The sequence below is a fragment of the Pavona decussata genome, unplaced genomic scaffold, assembly GCF_977016875.1.
Source record: "Pavona decussata unplaced genomic scaffold, jaPavDecu1.1 SCAFFOLD_27, whole genome shotgun sequence".
Lineage (NCBI taxonomy): Eukaryota > Metazoa > Cnidaria > Anthozoa > Scleractinia > Agariciidae > Pavona > Pavona decussata.
In genome coordinates, this window is record NW_028145450.1 from 1,686,711 (window position 1) to 1,697,212 (window position 10,502).

General features: G+C 37.7%; 1 protein-coding gene across 1 annotated transcript; it reads left to right on the forward strand.

Moving 5' to 3' along the window:
- The first annotated feature begins 895 nt into the window (after positions 1 to 895).
- LOC146485270 (transcription factor E2F6-like) lies at positions 896 to 9,775 on the forward strand. The gene is made up of 6 exons (XM_085103671.1): positions 896 to 1,534; positions 1,652 to 1,778; positions 4,493 to 4,715; positions 5,791 to 5,966; positions 6,916 to 7,034; positions 7,723 to 9,775. Exons 1-6 carry the CDS (start codon positions 1,301 to 1,303, stop codon positions 8,161 to 8,163), a joined length of 1,320 nt encoding a protein of 439 aa, XP_084959797.1. The 5' UTR covers positions 896 to 1,300; the 3' UTR covers positions 8,164 to 9,775.
- Positions 9,776 to 10,502: the final 727 nt, after the last annotated feature.

A 10,502-nucleotide genomic window follows, 5' to 3' on the forward strand; every position in this document is an offset into this window, starting at 1 on the left:
TCCAGTTTTGCACAATTTCAATATCGAGTAAGATTAAGTCGACAGATAAAAAGACAATATGTCTAAGTCTTACATATATGTAAGAGCAAAAGACCTTTCAACAAGAACGCTATAGGAAAATGGTAAAAGCTATTTCGGAAAACCCCAAAGTTTGCGTCAGATCAGTTCTACAACACATAGCCGGCTTACATTGGGCCCTTTCTGAGAAAAGATATTTTTTTCTCCTTCATTGACCGAATTATGCAAAACATTTCTTTCTTTCAGAATCACTCACGCATAGAAAATGTTAACACGTACTGCTTTTGATGTGTGTGCTGGTAGAAAGGTCTTTTATTTGCTAAATTTGTGTATTAATTCAAGCCTTGTTCTGGTAAAAAAGGGAATACAACAAAAAGTGATCTCTCCTGTACAACTCAGCCCCATTCAGAAAACGCTCTTCAACTTTCGGTGCTTCAAGTGCCCTTGGAAGAGAGTTAATAACAAACAATTGACTTCCTTTGCACGGCGAATTGAGCAATGAGATTTATATTAACACAAACGCTTCTGTACGCTTGAAAGCCCCTTTTGATCAAGATTAAATAAAGAGCCTTTCTTTTGACTGTCAGAACATACTCTGGCTCCTTGCAAGGATACAGGCTTCTGGCCCAAGAATGATCTATCGAAAGAAATTAACCTCTTTTCGTTAACTATATACTGAGGTAGTTCTTAATTTAGAAGCCGGTCGTTGCACTTTTTATACGTACAGGTCCCATTTGACTTATCTTTAAATAATTCTCCACGGGGGTTCGTCATCCGTTACCTCCCAAAAAAGATACTTTATGTAATTTATATGTCCCAATCAGATGGTTATTTATGTAAATGCATGATCAAGAGAATAATTTTAAATTTCTGGGACTGTTTTCCTAAGCTTTAGGAAGCCTTCAAAGTTTGTTCTCGCCGCCAAAAGTAGAGTATTTTAAGATGAAGTGCTCAACTCAAAAAACACCCTCGCATTTTGGCCCATAGAGGTCTGAATCTAGGAACTGTGACCACGTGACCACTCACCGGCGCGAAACTTGAAAGCGCGCGCTTTTGTTTTTGTCATTCAAAGAGGAAGGTTGAATGAATCGAGAGCAAGCATATTGACTCCGAGATTTTCAGCCATTTTGGACCACCTAGCCATCTGATTTCAAGATCTACCCGACAAGAGACTTCACAATCATTCATTTCTAGCAAAGCCTGATTAGTTCTGGGAATCCAGCGATAAATCGAGCGTATTGAGGAACCACTAACCTCTCGATTGTTGATTTCATAAGCCAATATGGCGACTCGACGATTCTCAATTGTAGGTCGAGCTGGACGACCGCCTCTCAGCGCCCACAGCCACCAAGTCAATTCAGTCAACAAGAAAAATTTGGACGCTAACAACTTTGCTTCTCACCTGATCAAGACTAAAACGCCATCATCGCCTGCAATGAAAGGACCAAAGGCTGTGTTGTGCACACCCGATGTTTACACAAAGGAACGATCTCTTTGTCCTGTATTGAGACCTCAGGTATACTTTCGTTCATTTCCAATCTTGCTCCTTTGATGTGGCCCCTCAGTATGCTCCATCGTGTCTTTAAAAGTATTCTGAAATGTTGAATTTGAATTTGTGATTCTTCATTTTTAGGCCAAACGTCGGCTAGATCTCGACGAGCCACCGACTCCGACTCGAGTACGGCCGTCTTTCAGAACGCCGAAGACAAAGGGATGTGGGCGAAGGAAAATACGAAGAGAAATCCAGCCTTACCCAAAGAGTAATTTCCTGTTTTATTGCTTTATAAAGTAGATTTTAAGTTGCATGAGAAATCAGTGGAATGGTTTTGCAAGGTCTAATACTAAAAAAAGGAAGCTTAGCATGATATGCACGTGGGATGGATTTAGTGTCGATTTCCATGAGTTTCACTTTCGCGTACACGAGTGAAAAAGCGAAAAAAATTAAGGTACTACTTGAGAAAATTTCTTTCGAGTTCTCGAGATACTATTCCTCGAATTATCAAGAGTATTAAAAAATGTCTGATTTCTGTCTAACGACTAGCTTTTAAATGCGTGGCTGCAAGCAAATAGTTGAGAGGTTTATAGAAGTCAGCTTGAACTCGAGAAGAGCTAAATCTTTTGTACAAATCGTTCGAGAGTTTGATACCAAGAAATGAAGGAGTGTCATCTGCTTAGATAAAATTTCTAGGATTTTTGACGGTCGAGCTGGGGTTTTGAGCGAACAATACGAAATGTATGCAAATTTAGGAAAGCATTGTCAATAGCTTTTCACCACAAAACCTTTTTCCAGCTCACTAGCCTTGAGGAATAAATTGAGGTCACTTTTAATAGATGGAAGGACACTTCTATCAGCTATTAGTAGGTTGATAGCTTATGACATATGCTTGGGCGAGGTTCTTGAACACGTTAGATGATCTGTACTAAAGAACTCTTGCGTAAGGTACTTTTGGCTTCACTTTGTGTAAACCACGTACGCATCTTTGACATGTTTACATCCCGTGCATATTGTAAACAGTCGATGCAAAGTTTTTTCACTTCATTAACCAAACCCCTTTGTTTAATTATTGACCATTATACTCCCAAGGGTTCAAGGCTCAGACTAAAACGTTCCCATATTTTCTTTGGACAGTACTACGAAGGAGAATTGGCACCACGGGCAAGAAATACTCAATAGCTTTCATAAAAATGATCACATTTTAAGATTTCATCCACAGACTCAAAAGCTAGAACCTTGTTCCACATAATAAATAGCGCCACAGGAATGCACTCTACAAGAGCTTTGTTTTGAATGTCAACTCTTAGGGAGGTGTCTGTACTCAAAAGTTTAGTTCAACCAAGTACAACGTTAAAAGGGGATCACGTGAAAGAACAATCTTGATCTACAGCTTTCACTGAAATGTTCAAACTTGAAGTTTCTGTGCACAGGGTCTTAAAGTGGCCTCATGAATTTAACCATAGATTTGGCTCTAAGATTATAAAAAAGTTACTTTTTGCTCACCTCCATTAAGTAAGGTTACAGGTTATTAAATCTTAGGGTCAAACATCTCTAAATTGCCTGAATCAACTGTCATTTAAAATAGATTGATCGAGATGTTTCAAAGTTTTTACTTATATAATTTATGGCACTAGAAATGTCAACAATCCACAGTGGTAGCCTTAGGCTAGATTCTTGAAATTCAAATAAACTGATTGATAGAAACTGATAGTTAAAAATGACAGGAAAGTCAATCAGTTGCACTCATGGTAGTGTTCATAAAACCCTACACTAACCTGCCCTGCAAAAAGCAATACTGCAGTCAACTAAAAAAAAATTCGGCAATAGCTGTTGTTCATTTGTCACTTCCTAAAGAGTAACCAGTCACCTGTCACTGCATTTGATGTAATATTGCAGTTCCAGAAAACATCCATACCCACCCCATGGAAGGTCATCGGAAATTCCTAGGGGGAGTGGGGTCTTAAGAGTCAAAATTTTAGAAGCAAAGTATGAAGCTAGACTGGAATTTCTTGGGGGGATGGGGGATGCAAAACGAAAAACCTTCCCTGGGGGGAGTACGGATATTTTTTTTGGAACTGCACAATGTATCAAACATGGGGGAGAGTGTTTCTGATTTCCAAACACCAAGAAGTTGGTAAAAAAAAAGAGGTGCAGCTGAGGGTTTCTTTTTTTTCCCTTTTAATTCCTAATATCAACATGTACATTTTCCCTGTTATTCTCTACATATTTATTATGCGACCATTGAGAGAATATGTTTATCCATCAATGCTTGTTATCTTTGGTGATCATTCCCTTTAGTCTCCTGGTCTGAGTGTTTAATCAAACAGTGATATTGTGAGGAGAAATTTAATGCTGATCACTATTGGGACTAGGATTAACTTACTACCTTCAAGGTGTTTGGAAATTGGATGAAACACTCTTTCAAGCATTTGATGTAGCTTCTCAGACCAGATCAAAAAAATCTTGGAGAAGTTCAAAGCAAAAGTTCACCAAATTCTATGATAATTAACATCACTTTTTGCAATCTTCCTCATGGTAGTAGTTTGCTTTGTTTTCTCTTCATGTGATGAATTATTAATAAGTCCAAGAAAGCCATATAATTGTTAGTTGATGGCAGATAATGACAGCTGTGCACTAGTAAGTCAGGAAGTTTAGGTATCAGCGTATTACATTGGCAATACATGCATGTCTCTTGATTCCATTCAATTTTGGGTTGAATCTACATAATCCAGTTGGTTTGGCCCTGGACACCCATTCTGTCCCCCCCCCCCCCCCCCCTCAATATCACATCAGTCCCTTAGCTTACAGTGCTGTGTAGTCAGGTCTTATGAATGTGTGGTTCAAGAAAATATCCACAATCAACCCAAGGACATTGGACATTCCAAGGGGGAGGGGGGTCTTCTAATCCCAAAATTATGAAAACTAGTAATTAAGCCACTCCAGTTCTAACTGTTTTGCCGTTTGTTTATACTGTTGCAGTGTTTGTGAAATCCCCAATTGAAAAGACCAGATATGATACATCACTCGGAATTTTGACCAAGAAATTTGTGGGCCTTTTGCGGAGTACTGAAGATGGTGTTGTGGACTTAAACCAGGCTGCAGACCTGTTAGAAGTTCAGAAGCGAAGGATCTATGATATCACCAACGTCTTAGAAGGTGTTGGACTGATAAAAAAGAAATCCAAGAATAACATTGAATGGAGGTCAGTGAAGTGAAGCAATCAGCCTACTGCTGGGAACTTAGTCAACAACAACAACAACAATTTATTTGAAAAAAAAAACAATAGAATGAATGGTTTGTCCAGCAAATATAACAAAACTAATCGAGGCGGGACAAGACGAATACAGGAATACTTTAGAAAAACTGAGAAAACTAATGAGAACTTACAAATACAGACATGCAAAAAGTTTGGCATGAAAGGGTGGGGGAAGGGGAGTGAGTGAAATGTACAGTTCCAGAAAATATCCATAAGTCCCACATGGAAGGTTTTTGTTTTGCACCTCCCTCCCCCCAGGAAATTCCAGTTTACCTTCATACTTCGCTTCTAAAGTTTTGGCTTTTAAGACCCCCATCTCTGATGACCTTCCTTGGGGTGGAATGGATATGGATTTTTTCTGGAACTGCACAATGGGGTTGGGGGGGGGGGGGGGTTAAGGTTTTGACGGATAGATTGTCTTCTGGTAAGACCAACTCTCTGGCTTATTAATATCCAAGGTTGAAGATGGTGCAGTTATTGACTGTAAAAGTGGACACCCTTTCATATCGTTTGGATGACAACATAGGATGTGGGGCCTTATCTATGAGTTCGGATGTCTGAACCCTAGCAGGGCTGTCATTCAGTTTTTGGACACATGTTCCTTTGAGATTCACACCTGTAACAACCTTGCTGCTTTCTGAGTAAAATGACCAAGTACAGCTGTCAAGAGCACCCTTCAAGGTTCTTTCAATCGTATTCAGCCATAACAGGACGACTTTAATTGGTCTTAGCTGTAGTGTATTCCCAGGATTTTTTCTTTCTTTTAACTTTGTATCTGTGTAATTTGTTTGTGTTCTTTTTGCAATTTTTTTATCTTTTTTTCATGGAAATGTTCAATAAAATGAAATTATAAGAGATGTTACAGGCAATGATCCTAATAATCACAGCTCTGCCTAGCATTGGTCATTTTTGCAGTCACGCCCTCACTATCATCCCCCACCCTTGGTCCCCTCATAATTTTTTAAAAATCATATCACACAATTTTGAACAATGCAATAACTTTTTTTCCTGATTATTTTAGAGGAACCTGCTACACAGATAGCTCTTGCCGCACAAAAGGTGTGGAGTCAATCTCTGCTCAGATCATGGATCTTCACACAGATGTCGCTGATCTTGACGCCAAAGAGTGCTTCCTTGACAGGATGATAGCAAGCTGCCGAGCAGAACTGAAAAATCTGACAGAAGATACTGACGTGGCCAAATATCCTTTCATATTTCTCATCCTACCTGCAGGACCAATCATCATGGTGAATATTATCCTCCCGTCTAAGCATAATATGCAGTATGTCAGTTTTTCCCTCTAGCGTGACACAACCACTACCCATACAGTGTATGTGAGATGTTTAGCCCTTTGTAAACTTGGCCAGCAACTTTTTAGATTTCCCTGGTTGTTTACCTTTGTCTACGACATGCACCACATGGTGAGAAGTGATGTAAAAACAGTAACAGAGTCAAGCAGTGGGGTTTTCATTAAGATTTTGAACATGCCGGCTGGATGCTAGTACACCTGGGCAGGTAATTAGTTACCTTGGATACGAACTTTTTATTGAAAAAGTTGGTTGTGATGTGAAAAACAGCCTGGCAAAGTTGTGTTCAGAGACAACCAAATTGCATGTGGGTGCCCAGCCTTCAATGAAACTCTAGAAAGCAGAAAGTTGCTTACATTAATTTTTGAAGGAAACAGCTGATAACTTAATACAGTAGAACCCCGATTTTATGATTGTCGATCTAATGACTTTCCCGATTTAATGATCAACATTCTGTGTCCTGGCAAAAGTTATTTATACATTGGGAGTTCGTTTACAACGACATCCCGATTTGACAATATCATTTTGCTGTCCCCTTGCCATATCGTAAAATCGAGGTTCCACTGCACCAATTTGATCATAGCTTAATGTAAACAGTGTCAGCAAAAGTGGGGATCTTTGTTTTTCATTAAACAAGTAAGTTATTATATACAGAGCTGTAAACTTTATCACATCATGTCATTACTCTCCGCCACTAATTTTCCTCCTGGGCATTAAGTTACCCTTCATCGGTCATGCACACTTTTTTTAATTTAACTGTTGTGGAAGACTGCGACAGAAACTAATAATATTAATACATCCATACCTCCTTTAACAGAAGATACAATCCTTAACTTTTACCAAGCATGCTTATGTCACATACAGAGATATCCGTGATGTTAAACACTTCAAAAACAGGACAGTGATTGCAATCAAAGCTCCACCAGAAACAAGGCTTGAAGTCCCAGATCCCAAAGAGGTACTTGTAAATTGCTTTGTACTAAAATTTGTTTATTTTACAGGGTTCACACAGTTAGGGAAAGGTCTTCAAAAGTCATGGAATTAGAAATTTGAATTCCAGGCCTGGAAAAGTCATTGAAATTAGAAAAATTTATTTACATCATGGACAAGTCATGAGCACTCAGATTTTTCCCAAAACTGTTTTTAGCTTATTATTTAATAATAATAATAATAATGATGATGATGATGATGATGATGATGATGATGATGATGATGATGATGATGATGATGATGATGATGATGATGATGATGATGATGATGATGTTGATGATGATGATCAAAATAATAATCTTTAAACAGGGTGCGTTCTCACAAAAGTGGTTTTCAGAACGGCCCTGTATAAAATAAATAAATACATGTAGATAACATAAAATAAAATTACAGACATAACTATAATTACAATGATATAAGATAAAAGGATAAAATACATGTAGCTACATTAGTATACATAAAATGATAATTTAAAAAGGGTAATAATTGGATACTAACAAATTACTACGATAAAAGCTTTCTTTTTAAACAATAAAATCAATTCAGTTCCCTGAATTTCTTGATTGAGATTGTTAAAATCTTTGGCGTACATGTGATGTTCATCATACTAGTCTCCATAATTATATTTTTAACTTGCTTATTTTTCTATGATGCAGAGTATCCAGATCTGGTTGAAGAGTGTACGAGGGCCCATTGATGTCTATCTCTGTCCAGAGGACCAAGGGAACCACCCATCACCAATAAAAGACATATCTCCCATGAAACGACCACCCCCTCCACAAACAATCCCAAGTCACTTCCTTCTGACTCCCGAGAAAACACCACAAAGCTACATCAGCTCAGTACTGCCTCCAAAAGTACCATATCACAGATTTAACAGCGAATTACCAAGAAGTAATGGACCATCACCGATTAGTCCACAGAAAAATCTGTTCCTTCAGAATAACATTGATAACGCTATTCCTGAAGACTTGGACGATGATTCTTTGATTCCTCTTTCGCCAAATCTCACAGACGAGGAATATTTATTCACCTTGACAGATACAGAAGGGATAACAGATCTATTCGATTCCTACAATCTGTGGAATGATGCTTGATTATGGATCAGGTACACTTTGATGGTACTTCAACATGTGATGTTTGGTTATCAGACATTTTATGATCGTAGGTACAATTTGAACAATGGTAATGAAACTCTATCGGCTGCTACGGAACTGTCACAAAACCAAATTACATGTTCAAGATGTAAGATTTTTTCCAGTGCAAAGTACATGTATGGAACAGTTTTCCAAGACACCTAAAGAAACAGAATTAGTTGAAAGTATTATATTTGCAGCAAAGAACACATGCATAATACAAAAGTTGTATTATTTACATGCAGATACACCAAGCTTTACATGTATGTGCATTTAAATGTTGTGGTGCACTCGGATTTTATCCACAGACTCAATAACTATAGTAGAACCTCACTTTATGGGTACCCACATTTAAAATGTGGAAACCTGATGGTTAATTGGTCCTACCCAATACATTTTCCTTTATTACAGTAAGCAGATTAATTATTAATCTGCTTGATAAGGACACTCGATAATACAAAAACTTTTTAAATGATTGCAATGGTGTCTTTAATAACAGGGTTCGACTGTAATTAAAACACTTTGTTCAGCGTAATTTTATTAACAAGCTACAGCCAACAGAAAAGTTAACTGTTCAGGAGTTTGTACACAGACCCAAAAGTTAAAACCACAAAGTATATTGGCTTCTATATTTCTCATGGTTTAATACCAGAAGGTAAAGAAATTACTAAATTCTTATAAGCTTACATGTACGGTAAATGAGCTTGTCAGTGTCATTATTAATAACAAGTTAATATTGTAAACATTTTTAAATCAGGTCAACCCAAGAGCACATTTTTTATTAAATTTAAAGGGTGTAAATATTATGTGATAGCTATGAAACAAACTTTTTTTAGATTTTTGAAAGAGTATGTTTTTTTTTTTTTAAAGAACTGAGAAATGTGACCCCTCAACCCCCTTCCCTCCCCCCTGGAACTGCTTTTACCAGGAGGATGGACATAAGCCTCCCGCACAGTCATTTTTAGAAATGGAGGAAGGCGGTATAGCCTGCGAAGGCAGACATATTTCCAGCTGTCGCTTCTCTCCGGCACAGAGAGAAGCGACAGCTGGAAATATCCTCCGTGTTCGCAGGCTAAAGTCAGTATCAATCCCCTAAAAATGACCGTATGTACCAATAGGGAGACTGGAGCACCTTTTGGAATTTTCGGTGGAGCTATAAGGACCTGAACTATGAAAACCAGTTACCTTATTTTGGTGCAAATATGGCTCAAAATGTGCCCTTTTCATGCCAAAATAGCTAAGAATGAAGCCCTTTCAGCACACACCAAAATGTGTCCAATCCTCCCAAACACGCTGTTTATTATATCTTTCAAATGGGGAAAGAGGTGGTCTTAATTTTCATTGAAATTATCCATTTTTTAGCTTTGTTTAGTTATGGTTTGAAATTCCTTTATGACAGTGTATAATAATATTATTAGTGCCAAAAAATAGGATGGGATTCTAGAAAGTAGTCTCAACTGTGTATAATTTGATTTTAGAGCAATTATAGGTTTCTCTTTAAAATAAATTAAATGTAAATATTACACCAAGGTAGAGTTTGAGAAAAATCTGACTTATTCACAGAAAAACAATAAAAAAAAAAAAAAAAACATTTGATCAACTTTCATGTTTCCCAAGTCAATGCTATATCTGCTCCACACATGTGTAGATGTTCAGTTGTATAGTCTCACCAGTGAGGTATTAGTAAACTCCAACAAAATGATGAGGGTACCGTAGCCTTATAAAGGTCTGCATTTGCATAAATATAACCCTTATCAATATGCATATTCTCCCAACTGTTCCAAATATCACATGGTACTTAATCAACTTTGTTTTGTTTTTGATGAGGGTGACACGACTGACAAACCTGTGGTCCTCAGATCCCCGATCAAATTGGAATTTGGAAATGTTGGTTTGTGGGGAGAGGGAAAAACCGGAGAATTAGGCCTACTAAAACAAAGATAAATTTAATGCGAGAATCAACATTCAACAAACTCAACCCACATAGAATGCCGAGTTCAGGAACCAAATCCAGGCCACATCGGTGGGAGACAAGTGCTTTCACCACCACACAATCCCTGCTCCCCTGCTGTACTAGTAGTCAGAATTTGTTTTTTAAAACATCAAGATGTTTAAACAACTTGCAGAGCATTATGCAGAAATTCTTTATATCTCATAAAACATGGGAACACTCTTTTCAGACAGCGAAGTCATTTATTAAATTAATTTCATCAAGTGCAAATATTTATGTCTAATGACAGTGCAGTGAACAACCTGATTCAAAACTAACCTGTTCACAAACTCACTATTGCACCATAAAA

Excerpts from the sequence above, each read along its gene's own strand:
- LOC146485270 (XM_085103671.1), top strand. The coding sequence starts at position 1,301 with ATGGCGACTCGACGATTCTCAATTGTAGGTCGAGCTGGACGACCGCCT. Across the intron at positions 1,535-1,651 it reads GTCCTGTATTGAGACCTCAG|GCCAAACGTCGGCTAGATCT; the intron begins GTATACTTTCGT and ends CTTCATTTTTAG. Across the intron at positions 1,779-4,492 it reads AATCCAGCCTTACCCAAAGA|TGTTTGTGAAATCCCCAATT; the intron begins GTAATTTCCTGT and ends ATACTGTTGCAG.